Genomic DNA, 20,355 nt, shown 5'->3' on the forward strand with positions numbered 1-20,355 from the left:
ATATGGTCCAAATCATGTCTCTGTTACTACCTGTTATAGCCTTGGGCAAGTCTCATAAATCTGTTATCTAATCTGGAAAATGAAGGGTTGAAATAATCATCTTGAAGTTCTTTTCCAGTTCTAAATCTATGATTCTACAGTCTTAGGCAATTAATTTATCTTCTCTAACACTAATTTTTTTTTATTTTTAAAAGGACAATAATACTCATAAAATTATAATTGATATGTCTAAACATAAAATACTAAATAAATGTGAACTATATAAAATCAAATTAAGAAAAATAAATATTCATCATTAGATAAATATGATGATCTAAGAAGAATCATAGAAATATAGTGTTAAATGTTTATTTATATGGAGGGGGTTTGGGAGAAGTGGAGAATAAACTGCAGGATATTTCAGGTCCTGAGCTAGATTTTTCTAGTTCCCATGATAATAATAGTATCCTGATGACTATAACTATAGCTCAGAGACTAATTTCTATTTTTGTGAGTTTTTGTAGTTTTCTTATTCAAAGTGGCATCTTTAAATGTTTAAGAATAAAGAAAAATTGAAGAGCTATAAGGCAAGGTGTGGTATAGTAGAGTATTGTACTCAGAATTAGGGAGACCCAAGTTCAAAACTGGCCTGTGATATTTACTTGCTAGCAGGGTTTGACAGTCATTTAACATCTCTGAGGGGGAAAGTTTCCATACTAGGTGTACCATCAGTGCCATAGATTTATGAAAAATGGTGAATTAACTAATTAATATTTGAAATTCAGAGGAAAGAAGTAATAAGACTCCAAAGCACAAAATCAAAGTGAATAATAGGATATAAAAAGAATACTCTACTTAGAAAAGTATCTATGTTCCTAAAACAACAATCCTTTGTGTGCTCAACTGACTTCTCAGAATGTAAAGTATAAGTAACAGCTGAAATTTATCCAGTGCTTTAGGATTTGTAAAATGCTTTACATACACTTTCTCATTTGTTCTTCACGACAAACCTGTGGAATAGGCACTAGTATTATTATCCCTGATTTATACATGGGGAAACTGAGATCTAGAAGAGTTAAATGCCTTGCCCATAGTCATATCAGCTACTGTCAGAAGTGGGATTGGAACCCAGGTCTCTGCTGGCTCCAAGTACAAGGCTGTCTTTCAGAAAGACAGCAAAAATGGAAATGACACTGCAAGACAGGATAGTAATGAAGCACAATTATTAGTTCAATGAGAGATCTGTTATATTATAGTGAGTTTCAACCATTTAACTTAAGCATTAAAATAACTACTCATCCATACTTGACAATAAGCTTAAAAAGATTTTCTTCAGACTGAATCTCTTGGATAGCATAAAGATCTTTCAGTGAAAATTCCATAGATGTTCCATAATTTGCCCCATCTTCAGAAATTTTTGTTTTTTGTCCTTTGCTATTGCTTACAGAATTTGCTTCAATGTATAAGAGGAACATGCATTTATCATTCTTATTTCGAGAACCTGAAAAATGAAAATTAAAATCTCCCCTTTATTCAAGTTATAAAATCAAAAGACATGTTGAACTACAAAAGGAACTTCAAATAAAAGTAAATGTTATGCCTTCCTAATAAACACCATGTCTAAAATGTAGAATTTGACAATTAGATTTGGAAATATCCCAATCCCTAATAAAAAGTGGATAGAAGATGAATAGCTACTGAAGGATAAGACAGACTAGCTCTTCAAAAAAAAAGAAAGAAAAGAAAAAGAAAAATTCACAGTATACCTTCTTCAGTATTTGATACTTTAACAATTCCTGTAATGGTGACTATGTCTCCTGGGACACAGCTATCTACAAGGTCTTGAACAAGCTCACATTCTATTGTTCGAGGAATCCGGCCTGCTTCTCTCTGGTCATCTGACATCAACTCCTGAATTCTACAAAGACAGCAGTGTACAAGTCCATAGAAACACTGAGTTAGTTTCTTCTTTTACATTTATTTTCTTCTTTACAAGTTAAAAATTCAGTCACCAAATATTAAAGTATCCCTTAACATGGAGGTAAACTAGACATTTTATATAGTAGTAAAAACAACATAATTCCTTAGCACTTTTTCCAATTTAAATAGCGTATGTCTAAAGCTTACTTTAGCAAATTCTATATTTTAGAATTATAAGTATGATATAAGAACCATACATGTTGGTGCTTCCTCCACTGATGCTAACTGTAGCCCCTAAAATAATTTGCAATGCCCTAGAAAACCAGCTTCCTCAGGCATTGTAGAAAAAAGTAAATAAATAAATTTATATATACACACACATATATACACATATGTATTATATATCTGTATATATTATATTATTACATAATATATATATTATGATATATATATTAGAGAGAGAGAGACACACACACACAGAAAGGGTTGGGGGGAGATTACTTCTGGTAATGACTTTTAAACTTATTGAGGCAGAGGACAAACAGTTCACCAGACCTTTACTCCAATCAATCAAGAATTTATGAAGTGACTACTATTTGTCAGGTGCTGAAGCTACAAAGACAGTCCAGCTGATTCACTGGCTGAGGTGGAAGAGTTGGCATATCCCTTGCTCCTCACTGTTACCTCAAGGTTCTTCCTCTACCACCATTATTTAGTAATCTCTCCTCCTCTGAAATTCACTCAATCCATAACTACCACCTAATGCTATTGTTTACCATCCTCTAGGTTACTCCCCTTCTTTCCTCTAAGAATTTAGTGCCTGGCTCACAATCCTCCACTCCTTACTTCCTGCCCTTATTCTAGGAGGCCTCAATATACATAATGATACTCCCTCTTGCATCCTAATCTCAGAGTTTCCCAACTAACTCATCTTACATCACTTAATCCTCCACTCCTCTTCAGTCACACCTAAAGATGGACAGTCCTGCCTTTGATCTTGCCCTGATCTTTCTTGACTTCTATGCAACCTCTGACACTGTCAGTTATCCACTTCTTGATACTATTCTATGTCTTCCTGACACTACTTTCTCCTGGTCCTCCTCTTATCTGACAATTCCTTCTCAATCCAGGATTTTCGTCCAGATCAGACATATTAATTGTGGGTGTCCCAGAGGGATCTATCCTAGGCCCTCTTTCCTTCTCTACACTGTTTGACTTGAATTCATCAGCTCCCATAGATTTTCAAATCTGCATTGTCCCTGTCCCACCTTTCCCCATCCTTCCCAATGAGAAAGCAAAAAACCAGAACCAAAACCAAAAATAAGACCTCTCTTATAAAGAAAATAAACCAAGCAAAACCAAATTCTTGCATTGGTTGTTAAAAAAAAAAGTCTCACACTGTACTGTTCATTACCTCTCTATCAGGAAGTGGTGCCATGTTTCATTTTGAGTCTTCTGGAATGTTGGTCAGTCTGAGTTCCTAGGTTTCAAAATGTTTTGTCTTTTCTGCAAAAATTTCCCATTTACCTGCTTCTCTTCTTATATTGGTTGCACTGGTTTTGTTTGTGGAAAGACTTTTGAAAATTTTATGTAATCCAAACCATCCATTTTACCTTCTATGACACAATCTCTCTCGTTTGGTCATGAACTCTTTCCCTAGCCATAGACCTAACAGGTAATTTCTTCCTTGCTCCTCCAATTTGTTTATGATGTTTTATATCAAAGTCATGTATCCATTCGAGGCTTATCTTAGTATATGGTATGAGTTGTTGGTCTATATCTAGTTTCTATCAGACTGCTTTCAAATTTTACCAACAGTTTTTATTGAATAGTGAGTTCCTACCCAAATAACTGGGATGTTTGGGTTTATGCCACTGTGGTTATTTGCTTCTATATAGTGTACCTAATCTGTTCTAGTAACCAACCTATTTTTTTACCCAGTACCAAAGTGGTATTGGGCTCTTGTATTTTGTAGGGTAGTTTGAGGTCTGGTACTAGTGGCTCTCCTCTTTGCTCCTTTTTTCATTAATTCCCTTGATATTCCTGCTCTTTTGTTTCCCCAAATTAATTGTTATTTTGTTGCACTCCACAAAGTAATCTTTTGGTAGTTGGACTGGAATGACATTATATAAATGAACTAACTCAGGTGGCATTGTCATTTTTATTATATTAACTGATTACTCATGAGAAATCACTATTTCTCTATTTAGAGCTGCTTTTATTTCTAGAAAGAGTGTTTTGTAGTTATGTCCATAGAGTTCTTGTGAATGTCTCATCAGGTAGATTCCCAAGTATTTTATGCTTTCTGTAGTAAATTTTTAATGGAATTTTTTCTCTTTATGCTAGATTATGTTAGTAAGATATAAAAATGCTGATATTTCATATGGCTTAATTTCATATTCTGCAAAACTTTGCTAAAGTTAATTGTATCAATAAATTTTTTTAGATGACTCTAGGATTCTCTAAGCCATCATACCATTTGGAAAAAGCGATAATTTTGTTTTCCTCTTCACCTATGCTTATTGCCTTGATTTTTTTTTTATTTTTTATTGCAATATTTGGTACCATATTGAATAGCAATGATAATAATAGATGTCCTTACTTTATCCCTGATTTGTTGGAAAGGCTTCTAGTATACTGTCATTATAGACATTATAGATGACATTGGCCAATTGTTAAACATGATACTAATCACATTAAAGAAGCAATTATTTCTATATTTTCCAGAATTTTTTTTCTGAATAGGAATGAGTTTTGTATTTTATCAAAAGCCTTTTCTATATCTACTGATATAATCATATGATTTTTATTGTTCTTGCTATTAAAATGACCAATTATGTTTATAGTTCTAATAATGAAATATACTTGCATTTCTGGTTTAAATCCAGCTTGGTCACAATGCATAATCTTTGTGATGTATTGCTGTAACCTCTTTGCTAATATTTTATTTAAAATTTTTACATCAATTTTCATTAGGGACATTAGTCTCTGGTTCTTTTTCCCTGCTTTGACTTTCCTTGGTTTAGGTATCAAGGACATATTTGGGCAATTTATATTTTTGTAGATATTCATACATTTCACTTAGACTGTCAGTTTTATTAGTATATAATTGGACGGATTAGTTCCTAATAATTTCATTTCTCTTTTACTGGTTGTGAATTCACCTAAAGAAATTTGATAATAGTGATTATGCAGGGTTCCTTTGTAATACTTCCTCTATGGCCTATGACCTTGTTTGATGAATAATTACAATAAGATACAACATATGTTTCATCAAACCCTTCATCACATAAAACTTGTGCATTACATTTATTGATCAATGTTTTTAACCTCTGTTGGACTACATATAACAAATTTTATTATAATTATGGTAATAATAACACATGCATATATCACTTTAAGGCAGATTGTGCAGGTATGCCAAAGGATTTCGGGCAGGCTGCGAAAAACGTAGAGGACATTTTCCACTACATTTTTTGTTGGCCGCCCAAAATGCTTTGGTGTGCCACAAGTGGTCCGGGGACTGCCAGTAGCGCTATAGGGTTTTCAAGAAACCTATGATCTATTTTTGTTGTTACTTACTTAATAGACTGCCAATCCACGGTAACTGTGAGAGGAGAACTTCGGAGAGCAGTGAATGTTTTCCCATGGCATACAGGCACAGGGCACTGGAACAGAATGTATTCAAAGTCATATTTTGCTAGACTTAAATGAGTTCCTTAGAAAAATATAAATGAAAATGTCTCATTTAACTTTTTTGATTAACAATTTGGCACCTTACTAGTATCAGAGTTTGATACAACAATGGCTACAATGGTTTGCAGTTCCCTACGTTATAAAATCTAAATGCTATCTAGGTGTCAAGCAATCCATAATCTGCCTTCATTCTGCCTAGTAGCCATTTCCCCTACTTTTAATCCCACTATCTTATTAAGCACTTACTAGACACAGAGTGCTGTGGAGGAGATATAAAACATAGTCAAATTACTTACCAACATATTAGGTAAGTCACCTTACCATTCCCTATCACATAATACATTCATTCCTACCTCTAAGACTGTCTTCTCAACTAGGAATGCCCTTCCTCCCTTTGTCTCCAACTATCTGTATATTCTACCCATCATCAATCCATTCTACCCATCATCTATCCATCTGACTTATCCAGTATAAATTCTACCTTTTATAATATAGACTATAGTTTTATACTGTATAGAGCATTCCATATAAAGTATAAACTAGAGTATACAGGGGTGGGGAACCTGTGGCCACATGTGGCCTCAAGGTCGCAGGTTTCCCACCCCTGGACTTTAGTATACTAGTCATGATTAGTGTCACTAACTTTTTGCTCTTGATTATTCTATTTAATTTGTGCCTTACTATTCATTTGTCCCCAGCTTATGAACAGGATGTTTTCTGAAAGTTCATGAGTCAATCTCTTTTATTACTTGGAACATACTTTCCAATAGAAACAATATTCTAAAAGGTAGTTAGATGCATAGGCTAGCTAGATGATGATATAGCTAACAATACTAATTTGAGTTCAAGGTCTTGGGATCAGGGGGTCATTCAGTCCATGGAAGAGGGTTAGCAGAAGAAATCCTTTATTCTAAGTCTAAGATTAGTCCTAGAAAAATTTTTGAAACAGGTTACATTTTGGTATTTTTGGCATTTTTCTATCTTCATTTCTGTACCTCTCCTCTCTTCTGCAACCTGGTACTCTTCTTCTCATGTGCCCTTATGTGGTCCTCGCTATAAGTCTCTCACTATAGCATCAACCCAGTCCTGTATTCTAAAGTGCTCCAGAATCTAAAATGACAACACACTTCTCCTTCCATTATCTCAGCTAAGCCTCAAATAGGGATTCTTAACCTTATTTTTAACGCTGAAAATGCCTTTGGCAGTCTGATGAAACCTATGGAGCCCTTTTCAGAGTGATGTTTTTAAATAAATAAAATAAAATGATTGCATACGAAATCAATTATATTGAAATACAGTTATCAAAATATTAAAAAGCAAGTCCACAGACCTTAGGTTAAGAACTTTTGTGCTAGAAGAAAAACAAACTGATTGGTCCAATTCATATTAAATGGTCAAATGGTAAGAGCTGTAACTGGTGGTATTGAAATTGTTAACTTGGTAACAAAAAGTGAAATGAAAATCTTTAGGCACTGTGGAAGAAGATGCTTGGAAGGTAGGTAGGCAAAGGCAGGCCAGTCCTGCCTAAGATCTGCTCCAATAAGTTTCTCTTATTTTTCAAAGATTTTTCCCTTCTTCCACTTCTAAAGCTATAGATTCTCTAAAAGCTTTAGATTTTGAAATGATAGTTGACATGGCAACTGCAGAAATGGGAAGGCCAGGTGTCCATTTGTGTGTGTATACATATTTGTGTGTATGTGTGTGTGTGTATACATACATACATACATATATATACACACACATACATATATATACACACATATTTTCCAAAATGACTGCTTGCATACTGTGTTATATCTTTACCCACAGGCGGTGTGACCCTGGGCAAGTTATTTGCCTTCTCAAGATCTAGGTAGGCCTCTAAGACTATAAATCACAGAGAGCTTGCAGAAGTAGAAAGAATTTCCTCACCTGGTTATCGCCTATACCAATGAGGCCACAAATCCAGTTCCTATTTTATATAAGTGTATATATACACACATGTGTGTATACATGTATGTGTGTCTGTGCATGTATATATACATGAGAGGGAAAGAGAGAGGGGGAAGGGAAGAAAAAATGTGGACATCTCAATCTCAGCATGTCCAAAACAGGCCTTATTATCTTTCCCTCTAAACCTACCCTCCTAAATTCCTTATTTGTTTTGAAAGTACAGTCACCCATATTCACAACCTAGAAGTCATACTCAATTCTTCACTCTTACTCACTCCCCTAGATTCAATTAATTGAAAAAAATCTCATTGATTCTACCTTTTCAACATCTTTCTATCCATTCTCTTTTCTCTAATGACAACATTTCTAGACACTCATTATCTTTTACCTGTCAATTTCAATAGCCTCATAATTGCTGTCCCTTTCAAACAGTTGTCAAACTAATATTCTTAAATAATAGGTCTCTAAGATGTCACTCCTGTCTTCAAGAATCTTCAGTGGCTCCCTACTGACTTCAGGAAAAATTTAAATTCCTCTGTTTGGCATTTAAAGTCCTTCATAGTTTGGCTCTAGCCTATCTTTCCAGGTTGACTACATAGTATTGTGCCTCACAAATGCTATGGTCCAGACAAACTGGCTTACTTGTTAGTCCCAGGGCACAATATTCTACCTTCTACTTTTGTGGGGGGTTTTTTTCAGTCTGACCCTATATCTGAAATGTTCTCTCTCCTAATATTCCACTTCTTGAAGTACCTAGATCAGCACGTGGACCATTTCCCATAAGACATCTTTCCTGATATCCCCAATTGTGAGTGTCTCCCCCACAAATCTTTTTATTTTGTAAATATCTTATATTTATCTATGAACATGTTATGTCTCAATGGTGTAGCTAAGTGGTGCAATGGAAAGAGTGCAGGGCCTGGAGTCAGGAAGACATCTTTCTGAGTTCAAATGTGGCCTTAAGACACTTACTAGCTGTGTGACCTTGGGCAAGTCACTTAACCCTGTTGGCCTCAGTTTCTTCATCTATAAAATAAGTTGGAGATGGAAACAGCAAACTCTAGTATCTCTGCCAAGAAAATCCCAAATGGGGTCATGAAAAGTTGGACATGACTGAAAAATAACTGAACTGTGTCTCCATGGTAGTATGTCATCTCATTGAAGACAAGAACTTTCACCTATGTATTTGTAACCCCTGCACTTAAACAGTTGCTGACACACAGTGATGGAGCTTAGTAAATTACTATTGACTGATTAAATAACACCCTTAGCACAGAATCTTAGTGCTGGCGAGGCTGATGGGGAAAGTTAAAGAGAGGGGCAGCTAGGTGGTGCAGTGGATAGAGCACTGGCCCTGAAGTCAGGAGGACCTGAGTTCAAATGCTACCTCAGGCCAAACACTTGACAGTTACTAGCTGTGTGACCCTGGGCAAGTCACTTAACCCCAACTGCCTAAAAAAAAAAAAAAAGAAAAAGAAAGTTAAAGAGAACAAAATGGGTTTTTCTAACCTTAATGATCCTATTACATGTTGGGGCTTACATTGGAGATTTTTGTTTATTTTTTCTTTTCCAGTTGGTATTTTCTCAAAAAAACATATATGCAAAGTGCCTGATAATGCTGCTGACAATAAATAACATTACTTTGCCTGCTTTACTGTCTTGTTTGTTACAAGTTAATTACACAGAACTATAGACTATATGTTTAGTATTAAGTTTAGCATCTGTTGTTGTTTCAGTCATCTCTGACTCTTTGTGACCCCATTTAGGCTTATGAAAATACTGAAAAAACAAATTTAGCATTATTGTTTATTAAATAAAAATTTTTATTTTCACTTTTTCAAAAAATGAAGCCTGATCAATTTATTAAATATTTGGGGGTTTTTGAACTGGAAACTAATAGAGATAATCTTGATTTTAGGAATAGACCCCAGAGAATAAACATAAGAACATTTTAAGAATATTGTTTAAAAAAATGTCAAAGAATTGGGAGATTTCAAGGTAATTTACAGTAAGATCAGGCTGGGGGGGGGCAGGTTCCATTCAGTCAGCATGGAAATATTTTTAATATTTAATAATTTAATCTAGTAGATGATTTGAAAATACCAGACATATTGACAGTAGAGAACAATACATGGGGAAATAATTTACACACTCCTTTGTAATGAATTAATCAAGAAATAAATTTCCTATTGAGAAAATGGGCTGTGAGAGTTCTTGAGTCTGAAAGATATAATTCACTTGTGAAATGGGTAGAAGCAAGATCTATGATAGATAGTGGGCAAGCAAAGGCCTGGCAATAAAAGTGTCACCCCAGGGAGAGACTGAGTATAGATCTATCCTTGTAATGAAGAATTCCCAACAGGGTGAACCAATCCCAACCGATGTTAGCCTAGGTGTTGTTAGGTTTTTTTGGGTCATAGACCCCCTTTAGCAGTCTAGTGAAGCCTATGGAACTCTCTTAGAATAATATTTCTAAATGTACAAAATAAAGTATATAGGATTACGAAGGAAATAAATTATATTGAAATAAAGTTATGAAAATATTGAAAAAACAACTTTATTGATTTGAGGTTAAAAATCTTTGCTCTAGAGCATTCTCTTACGCATGGACTAAAGAAGTAATCAATAAGCATTTATTAAGGAGTAGTCAATAAGCATTTATTAAGTATCTACTATGTGCTAGGCCAGGGGTGGGGAACCTGTGGCCTTGAGGCCACATGTGGCCCTCTAGGTCCTAAAGTGCAGCCCTTTGACTGAATCCAAACTTCACAGAATTCAGTCAAAGGCTGCAAGTTCCCCACTCCTGTGCTAGGCACTATGCTAAGCATTAGGGATACAAAAAGAGACAAAGACAGTCCCTGCCTTCAAGGAGCTTATACTGTAAGCCACCAAAGGTCATACTAGTAATATAGATTTTGAGACAAAAGTTTACGAAGAATCTACAAAGATAGAATAGACAAAATCTAATTGTGAAAATAAGGCTAAGAAAACAAAGGTTATAACCATCAGATACAAGAATACCACCAGTGCAGTACAAGCAAGGAAGTCAAAGTATATTTTGTTTATAGCTATGGACACATGAGTGATGAATGCACCCAAAAGAAGGCGGCAAAGTTCACATGCAAGAGGCTGAACTAAAAAAAAAAAAGCAAGAATGACTTACAATTTGTACAAGAACACAACCAGAGAAACAGAAATGTCTTCTGTTACTCTTATACTAGATAGCCATAAATATGTCAACTGCACTTCAGAAGACAATTTCCATTTGGTTTGGAGAAAGCTGATGTCCAAGTAATAAGCAGGATTAAGAAATAAGTGATGGCATGGGAAAAATTTAGCATTTAATGAACTAGAGGATTTTCAGGTATTCTCAAGGAAAAAACCAGAACTGAACAGAAAATTTGATTTATAAGAATCAGGAGAAACATACGAAGGTAAACATGAAAGACTAATTATAAGGGATTTAACAAGATTAAACTCTTTACTTGTCATATGGAAAAATAAGATTTGGAATTCCTAAGAATGTTATCATTACTAGGGTAGTTTGAAAGAGTCACACATACATAGGAGGTTTAGGGCTGAGTTGATCATGATGCGATGATCCTAAAAAACAAAAATGGGTAGGAAGAGTTAAAATGGGATAAATTATCTCATACAGAAGAGGTGTAAATGGAAGGAAGAACTGTTACATATGGTATTGGGCAGGAGCCTTATTCTCATCAGAATTGGATGAAAGGGATAACATATACATTTAGTAGGGCACAGAAGTCTTAACTTACAGAGAAATAGGAGGGCAAAGTGTATAGGATAAGGGAGGGACTTTAGAAGGGTGTGTGAGTTAGGGAGGCAGTGGTCAGAAGTAAATTAGATTTCTGAGGAGGGGTAGGGTAAAAAGAGAGAGAAGAAATATGAAGGAAAAACAGGATGGAAGGAAATACACAAGTAGTAATTAAAACTTTGAATGTGAATAGGATGAAAACAGAAACAGAATGGATCAAAAAACAGAACTCAACAATATGTTGTTTACAAGAAACACATTTAAAATTGAGAGACACACACAGAGTAAAAATAAAGGACTGGAGAAAAACTGATTATGCTTCAGCTAATATAAAAAGAAGCAAAGGTGGCAATCATGATTTCAGACAACATTAAAACTAAAATAGATTTAATTAAAAGAGATGAGGGAAACTACATGTTAAAAGGTACCATAGATAATGAAGTAATGTCAGTACTAAAGATATATGCACCAAATGCTAAACCATCAGGAAATATTAGCTATAATGAGGTAAGCTAGAAGCCTTCCCAGTAAGATCAGGAGTAAAATAAGGATGCCCATTATCACCAATATTATTCAACATTGTATCAGAAATGCTAGCAATAACAATGAGAGAAGAAAAGGAAACTGAAGGAATCAGAATGGGCAAAAAGGTAATAAAACTATTTCTTTTTGCACACATTATGATGGTATACTTGGAAAATCCTAGATATTCAACTAAAAGCTAGCTGAGACAATTAATAATTTTAATAAAGTACCAAGACATAAAATAAACCCATATAAATAATCAACAAAGTCCTGCAAGAAGAAATAGTAAGAGATAGTTCATTTAAAATAACTATAGACAATATAAAATACCTGGGAGTATACCTGCCAAGACAAACCCAGGAACTATGAGAACGTAATTCTAAAATACTTTTTATACAAATAAAGTCAGATTTAAATAACTGGAGAAATATTAATTGCTCATGGGTGGGCTGAGCCAATATAATAAAAATGACAATTCTACCTAAATTAACCTACTTATTCAATGCCATCCCAATTATATTAAAAAATTATTTTATTGAGCTAGGAAAAACAATTACAAAATTAATTTTAAAGGACAAAAGGCCAAGAACATAAAAGGAATTAATGGGAAAAAAACATAAAGGAAGGAGGTCTAGCAGTGCCAGATCTTGAACTCTAATATAAACCAGTAATTATCAAAAGTATCTGGTACTGGCTAAACAATAGAATGTTGGATCAGTGGAAGAGAGTAAATATACCATACATGACAGTAAATGATTATAATAACCTTGTGTTTGATAAATGTAAAGATTTAAACTTTTGGGATAAGAATTCACTTTTTGGTAAAAATTGTTGGGAAAACTGAAAAGCAGTCTGGGAGAAATTAGGTATAGACATATATCTTAATTTACCAAGATAAGGTCAAAATGGATACATGACCTAGACATAAAGGGAGATATAAGTAAATCAGAAGAACATGGAACACATTATCTATCACATTTATGGACAGGAGAATTTATAAAATAAAAAGAGAGAGCACTGTGAGATATAAAATGGATAATTTTTATTACATTAACTTAAAAGGTTTTGCATAAATAAAACCAATGTAGCCAAGATCAGAAGGAAAGCAGAAAATTGGAGAAAATTTTATAGAAGTTTCTTGGACAAAGGCTTCATATCTCATATATACAGAGAATTTTGTCAAACTTATAAGAATATGGGTCATTCTCCAACTGATAAAGGGTCACAGGATACAAATGGGCAGTATCTCTGCCAAGAAAACCACAAATGGGGTCATGAAGAGTCAGACACAACTAAAGCAACTGAATGACAACAACAAAAAAGGGATTCGAGAAATGACTCACTATATTTATGGCTCCATTTAGTACTCTTTATTCTCTAAGGGTTAAAAAAAGGTCTTTGACAATGAGGACTTGAAATTACCTTTGTGGGAAGACTGTATTTTCCATCTGGAAAAGAAAAACTTTGTATTTCTCCACAGGCAGCACACAAAAAAGCCATCTTGGTGCAAAGAGGTTTTATATTACTGACTCGAACAACTGTTCCTCGTAAAGCAATGTATTTCCCATAGCAATTGGCTCGGACATTTTTCAGCTGAGTTAGAGAGTCATAGTTGTATACCCTAAAACAATGGAAACATATATATAAGAGGTTTTTAAAGAAAAATAGAAAAATATAATGAAAAATAAAAAGATGTAGGTGCCTTTACTTTTATACAGGAACTACTACTGAATTATCAAAAAATATATGAAATCACAGAGTGAAGACATCATTAAAGATACAGGGACTTTTTTCTTCTCTTTTCCTTCCCCCCAAGAAGTTCTTTGAGAAAAAAAAATTTCTACAAGTAGGACTATATGAAGACAAATAAAGGATGAACCTAGAAGGTGTTCTGTGATGACACCCAATTCAATAACTTTCAACGCTTCTTAAAAAATAAACATTGAAAATTTCACCTATAAATTCTAGGCAAAGCTGATATGCCATATCTACCTCCTTTCAATGTAGATGACTATATCTGTGTTTAATAATAATTTTTAAGTCTTAACTAATACGGTTGAATTCATTCTTTCATGTCTCATAACTTGTATAAAATATAACAAAAATTGGTCACAAGGAGACTTAGTAACTTAATAGTACACCATAGCCATAACTAGCAAATCCAGGTAGCAATGTTTTCAGTAACTATTCAGTGTGTGTGTGAAAATTCAAAAATTGACAATTTTCAAATTTTTCTTCTAAGACTTAGAATTGGTTCACCTCAACAAAATAGAACTAAATGCATATCCTTTCTATGTTAGATTCTTTTAAATAAACTTTCTTAAATAGTTTTCAATATCCTTATTCTAAGAAATTTTATAACACAAATTCATTCTTTACCTTGCAATAATATGTGGTACATTTACAATTGTTTCTCCTTCACTTGATAATCCCTCTTGGGCCTGTAATTCAGCTGCGTGTCTTTCAAGATCTTTTGTTAATATCTATTTAGGTAAAATACACAGAATTCTTTATATATTGTTTTATAGAGGAGTTAATTATATATATACACACACACACATATATATACATACATTTCCAGAAACATTTTAACTAATAAGGATTCTAACAGTCCTTTGATTAGCACTATTGTCTATGAAAGATTACTTGCAATTTGCTATGCTTTTGTCATGACAAGTGACTGCCATGTGGCCTTACTCACTGTCTCAGGGCTGGGTTTTCAAACTGTTTGTTATCTCTGGTTCCATTATGACCTGGCTACCAAGTGTCCCAGGTTAAAATGGTTAATAAGGAGGCCGCATGTCACTATTTCCAGCTTGGTTCTATCAAAGAATGCTCTAACATCTAAAGAAAATTTCAGAAAGGCAATGTTGTATAATGTTAAAGGAATGCGAGACCTGGGTTCAAGTCCTAATTCTTTCACACAGCAGTTGTGGAATTATAGGTAAATTAATTTAACCTTTTAGCATGCCAGACAATTCTCTAAGATAGCAAATTATAAATTAGTTGCTGACCTGAAATGGTGGAGAGAATTTCCATATCAATGAAATTACAAGCCTGGGGAAAAAATTAGACAAACACGAATCTCAAAGTAAAACTTAAATTAAGAATCTCCACACAAATGATGGAAGAATTCAACAGAGCAGCATTATTTAAGACAAAACATGCATTCAACAATACAGCCCAATTTAATTTCTCCCAAGAGGAATCATCAAAGAAAATCAGAAAGACTGGGCTTAGAATCTTAGGATCTAAAGGTCTGAGCTCCAGGTCTGCAATTTAATAGTCACATAATGCTGGGCAAATAATATTGCCCCTACGAACGGCAGTTATCCTCTGAAAATGCTGTGAATACTTAAACTATCTACTTTGTAGGAATGTACTGCCTATCCATGAGGAAAGTTCAATATAAATGTTAACTATTATTATTTGCATCATTAAACTGTAATATCTATAGATATGGTGTATATGCCATTGCATCCTGTCTTAGACTAAGGGCTTATAAACCTAGGTATATTGCTAGTCCTAGTCATTAGCGATGTTTTTGTTAGTGAAGGCTAACAGAACAATATTTTTGAAGGAATTATCCTGAGGAATCTTCTTGCTTTCAAAATCTGACAAAGCCTATGATATAACTTTTTACCTGATGAATTGCCAGACCCATGCAGGCCAGTGTTTTTTCTGGCATATCTCTTAATTCAGTTGCAATGTTTGGTATCAAGTTAGTCAATGCATCATCTTGTGTCAGTTCTTTATAATCCACTAAAATACTCCCTTTTCTTTCTATTTCATCCTAGAATATAACGACATAAGGTCATATTTTCATCATGCATTTAAAATTTCATATCTGAATTTTTAAAAAAGTATTTTCATTAAGTACTTCGAAAATACATATTACACATTAAGAATCTTGTTATATGGGATTCTTACCTTATCATACAACTCGATGTGCTTTGTGAAAAAATTTTCAAATGCTTGAATCTTCTGAACAAAAGGAGAGCTATCGCTGTAAACTAATCCAACATATGCCATCAGTATCAAAAGAATTACGTATATACATATGTATGCATACGTGTAAGTATATTTATAAACATACACACACACATTCTACCTTGATGCATATAAACATTACAGAGGGCTCATGGTCTAAGAGGAATATCAGAGGACTGGGGATTAGGAGATCTGTGTTCTATGTCCTCCCCCAATTAGCGACCTTGGGAAAGTCACTTAACTTGTACGAGACCTCAGCTTTCTTATCTGTAAAATAAGACTTGGCCTAGATGATCTCTAAGGTTGTCCCTGTTCCAAATTTTTCTTTCTATGCAAAAGCTTAAGTGATATTCCTGATTATGAAAAGAATATTAAACTAGATGATAAACTGAATGTCCATGTAGCCAAGGGCCACTCGAGTATGTGATCTCACCCTGATCGGTAATAGGAGCTTTGAGCTACTGTTTCTGAACTGAGTTGGTTTAGCCATCCTCAGGCAGCGTGATGGTTCTCAGCTTCAAGGGCTGGGGTTCACCATACTGGTGCTGGACTTAGTGTGGACACTTGATTAACTTAGCTCATTACAACTTGGAGGTCAAGAGATTTACCAGCCTCAGCCAGGAGCTGGGATTATAGGAGTACACCAGAATGGCTGGCTCACTACTGAACTATTAAATAACTAAATCCCATCCAGACAGGTTCACAGATTTAAAGGTGGAAAATACTTCAGTGGCCATCCAATCTGGCCTTTTTATTTAAAAGATGAGAATACCAAGGCTTAGAGAGATGGAGTTGTTTGGCTAAATTCACACAAAAGGAAGCAGCAGAATCAGAATTTATACAACATGGACTGAATGCAAGAAGGGCCTGATGAAGGCCATCGTGTCCAGCCCGCTCGTTTTACAGATGATGAGAATGAAGCACAGAAAGGTTGTGTGATTTGCTCAATGTCACTGAAGCAAACTAAGTCTCTTAGTTTTAAACTGCAGTCTTCCTGCCTCCCTCTATGTCCAATGCCTACGTATAAAGCCAAGTATCCCTTCTCCAAATACAGAACCTTTCCACCATGTCGTGCTGCAGAATACAAATTTTGTTTCATATTCATATTCTGGGTTCCACAAAGTAGCCAAGAAAACGTCATTTATTCTCTTCACTCTTAACTTTACCTTCAGAGAAATAAAATTTCCAGCCTTTATATGGTATGAATTGGTCTAGAGTTGATTGCCGTGGCCAAGGTTCTGGGTTTTGTACTGAAAGATATAATAGGTTATGATTAAACATTCCCCAAACTTTTGCAAAATGATTCCTAAACAATTAAATATCTGTTTTCAAGGGAATGATATTAAAAAATCTCCAAGATAAGAGTATCCAAAAGCCTCTTTGGATATTATTGCACCCCATAACGTATACTATCAACTGTCATGCAGTGAGGAGCTTCAGTTCTTCCTCAAGCAATAAATAAAATGTCATACTTACATGAAACATGTTTCTCTGTAGTTTTCTTCCCATCATTTCTTTGTTCTTTTCCTCTCCCTCTACCAGAGCCCCAGCTACCTCTTCCTCTTCTCCAGCTTTGAAATCCTCCTCGCCCAAATCCTCTGCCTCTAAAATTGGCACTCATGCCCTACTGAGAAAAATTTAAAAGGATTTAGCCAAATCCATATGGATAATACCTGAAAATGTGCAATAGTAAATATACTTGAAATAATGGAATAGATCACAATCTGTTAGCAGTCATACTTATCATATCTATACCAAGTACTCTCAGATCTATTTATCTAGCCCTACCTTCTCTCCTGACCTTCAGTCTCATATCTGTAGTTTTCCTATCTCTGAGGAAGGGGAAAAAGCATTAACATACTGCCTATGGGCCAGTCACTGTGCAAATGCTTTTTTACAAATATTATCTTACTTTCAATTGGACATTTCAAACTAGATGTCTTATAGGTATCTTAAATTCAACATGTCCAATATGCCATTATCTTTCCCCAACAAAACCTCCCCTCTTCACAACTTCCCTATTACTTTTGAGAGCAACCACCATTCTGTCATCCAGGCTTGCAATTTAGGTGTCATCCTTGACTCCTTACTTTTATTCACCTCCCATATCCAATCAGTTGACAAATTCTGGCAATTCTACATCTCCAACATCTTTTGTATATGATCCCTCCTCTTCTTTGACATTGACAATTGTGCAGGCCCTCATCACCTTGTACTCACAATATTGCAACAGCTTTCTATGGTCTCCTTACCAAATCTTTTCCTATTACAGTCCATCCCCCTATTCAGCGGTCAAATTGTTATTACTATTTTTTTTTTTTGGCGAGGCAATCAGGCTTGGATTCACCTGATATATCTTTATCATTTTTATCCTATATATGTCAGTCAGCAAGTATTCATTGAGCATTTATTATATGCAAGGTACTGTGCTAACACCTGGGGATATAAAGGCAAACAGTCCCTGCACTCAAAAGCTCACATTCTAATGGGAAGATGATGTGGAGATGACTATGCTTATTTTTGTTTTTTTAGATGTATGTCTTATGGTTTCAGATTATAGTTTCAAGAAATTTTCAATTGCTTTTAGGGTAAAAGATAAATTCCTCTGTTTGGCATTTAACGTACTTACTGGTTTAGAACTAACCTTTCTTTGTAGGCTGAGTAAACATTACTTTCCCTCACTCATTCTACATTTCAGCCAAATTGCTGCTCCTGATATGTGACTGCATTATCTGCTTTTGCAAAGGCTGCTCCCCCATACCCAGAATGCTTTATATCTGCCCACTACCCTCTTAGAGCACCTAATTTCCTTCAAGGCTCAGTCCAAGTGCTGCCTTCTTCAAAATGCTTGTCCTGGTTCCACAATGGTTGGTCCCCTCCATGACCCACTTATGAAATTATTTGGCATACATTCTGTATTTTCTTATTATAAACATAAGATCCTGAAGGCAGGAACTGTCTCATTTTTTGTTTTTGTGTTGCCAGAATCTAGTATAGTGCCTGGCATGCAGTAGCCACTTAAATGTTTGTGGACTGATTTACAGATGTAATCAGAGATAATAGTTCTATGATCTTCTGATTATCAGTGTTAAGCAAGGTATGAAACATTAAGATATATGCTCACCAAAGGTGTTCACCACTGTCATAGAGGATGTTTTGTGTAGGTTCCAAATATAAGGGGTCCCCAAAAGATAATAGAATCCTCTGGATGTTCCTGTTTACGGACGACATTATGTTAAGTATCAGAATAGAGTGCCTCCTCAGCAGGACCCACAGTCGCTCAAAACAAATCAGTTTAGCTATCTATACAGAAAAAAAACAAGTAGATTAAGAATATTAAATAACTGGATTATGAAATACAGATGGATGGGAAGTTGATGGATTGATCCCTTTAGTATATCTTACAAAGGCATCCTAGATGGACAATTAGTTGCCCCAGATGTTAAATACAAGAGGGGAAAAATTACATTCAGAAAAATGTGCAGTAACTTGAATAATCCCAAGCTGTTCTAAAACCTGTCTTTTTAAAAATACCAACATTCTCCTAGTCATTTTATATGGCTGTAAATCACGGTACACTCCAATCAAAATCAAAGGTGACACAGAGATGCACCATAGACACCTATGTGTAATCTGTAATATATCAGCAAAGGTGACCTGGGAACAAGATGTGGCATAAAAGATATCACCCAGGAACCTATAAATGAAAAAGGAGGTAGTCAGTGATGTAGCAAGCTGAGAAATAATAGATGGTCAACCCAGGTGCTACATCGGCAAATACAATATAGTTAAAAACTTTAAAAACATGGCAAATACTATATAGTTAAAAACTTTAAAAACAAGAGTTCTTAATTTGGGGGCACCTGAACATTTAAAAATATATTTAGTAACTATTTTAACATAATTAGTTTCCATTATAATCCTATTTATTTTATGCATTTGAAAACATTGTTTTGAGAAGGGGCCCACAGGCTTCCCCAGACTACAATGACACCGAACCTCTGACCTAAAAGGAGGCCTGAAGCAAATGAGCGAGCTCAGCTTTGAAAAATTTACCGGAGACCACGGCCTAGGGCGACACAGGAGATGACTGAATGGCGCGGGGGAAGGCGGGGGAATGGGAGGCAACCGGCGAATAGAGAAATAAACAACACGTCGGGCTTCCCCTACTCAGCCCCGTTGTGACCAAGGTCCCTCCCGCCCGGCCAGTCCCTGAGGCGAAGACGCGCGCGGCCACGGCCGCCTCCAGCCGAGCCCCTGGGGGCCTTCTCCTCACCCTCCCCGCAGAGTCTCAAAGGGGATGCTCAGGGACGTCTGGAGGACGTCTGAAAACTCAAACCGGGCCTCTCCAGCGCCGCAGGGCGCGACCTCCAGGGAGGGAGAGGCGCAGCCCAAGCCCTGAGCCCGAGCCACGCGGGTGACAGAAGCCAACCGAGAACTCCCACAATCTCCAAGCCGCCTCCTCTAGTCCGGGGTTCTTTTTTTCGCGCCTGAATGACGCACTTCCGCCCAGGGGAAGCGGCTGAGGAAAGGGA

At 35.5% G+C, this 20,355-nt stretch overlaps 1 protein-coding gene across 7 annotated transcripts in view; it reads right to left on the minus strand.

Annotated features, from left to right (window-relative positions):
* MCM8 (minichromosome maintenance 8 homologous recombination repair factor) overlaps window positions 1–20,299 on the minus strand; it is a 57,159-nt gene extending 36,860 nt beyond the window's left edge. For 5 of the 7 annotated variants that reach the window (XR_002324324.2, XR_002324325.2, XM_020985533.2 and 2 more), the window contains exons 1-11: window positions 19,877–20,299; window positions 18,945–19,034; window positions 17,297–17,447; window positions 16,987–17,070; window positions 15,761–15,843; window positions 15,474–15,623; window positions 14,210–14,313; window positions 13,253–13,451; window positions 5,482–5,567; window positions 1,746–1,897; window positions 1,285–1,480 (exon numbers count right to left, since the gene is read on the minus strand). Coding sequence is in view for 5 of the 7 variants with exons in the window: in XM_020985533.2 (XP_020841192.1) it covers window positions 1,285–1,480; window positions 1,746–1,897; window positions 5,482–5,567; window positions 13,253–13,451; window positions 14,210–14,313; window positions 15,474–15,623; window positions 15,761–15,843; window positions 16,987–17,070; window positions 17,297–17,441 (1,199 nt within the window). In the remaining 2 variants the exon portion in view is untranslated. The remainder of the gene's footprint in view (window positions 1–1,284; window positions 1,481–1,745; window positions 1,898–5,481; window positions 5,568–13,252; window positions 13,452–14,209; window positions 14,314–15,473; window positions 15,624–15,760; window positions 15,844–16,986; window positions 17,071–17,296; window positions 17,448–18,944; window positions 19,035–19,876) is intronic. The other 2 variants (XM_020985539.2, XM_020985547.2) reach the window with 2 other exon arrangements.
* Between the last annotated feature and the right edge of the window lie 56 nt (window positions 20,300–20,355).

Source organism: Phascolarctos cinereus, unplaced genomic scaffold (assembly GCF_003287225.1).
Source record: "Phascolarctos cinereus isolate Bilbo 61053 unplaced genomic scaffold, phaCin_HiC Scaffold_2;HRSCAF=192, whole genome shotgun sequence".
In the NCBI taxonomy this organism is placed as follows: Eukaryota; Metazoa; Chordata; class Mammalia; order Diprotodontia; family Phascolarctidae; genus Phascolarctos; species Phascolarctos cinereus.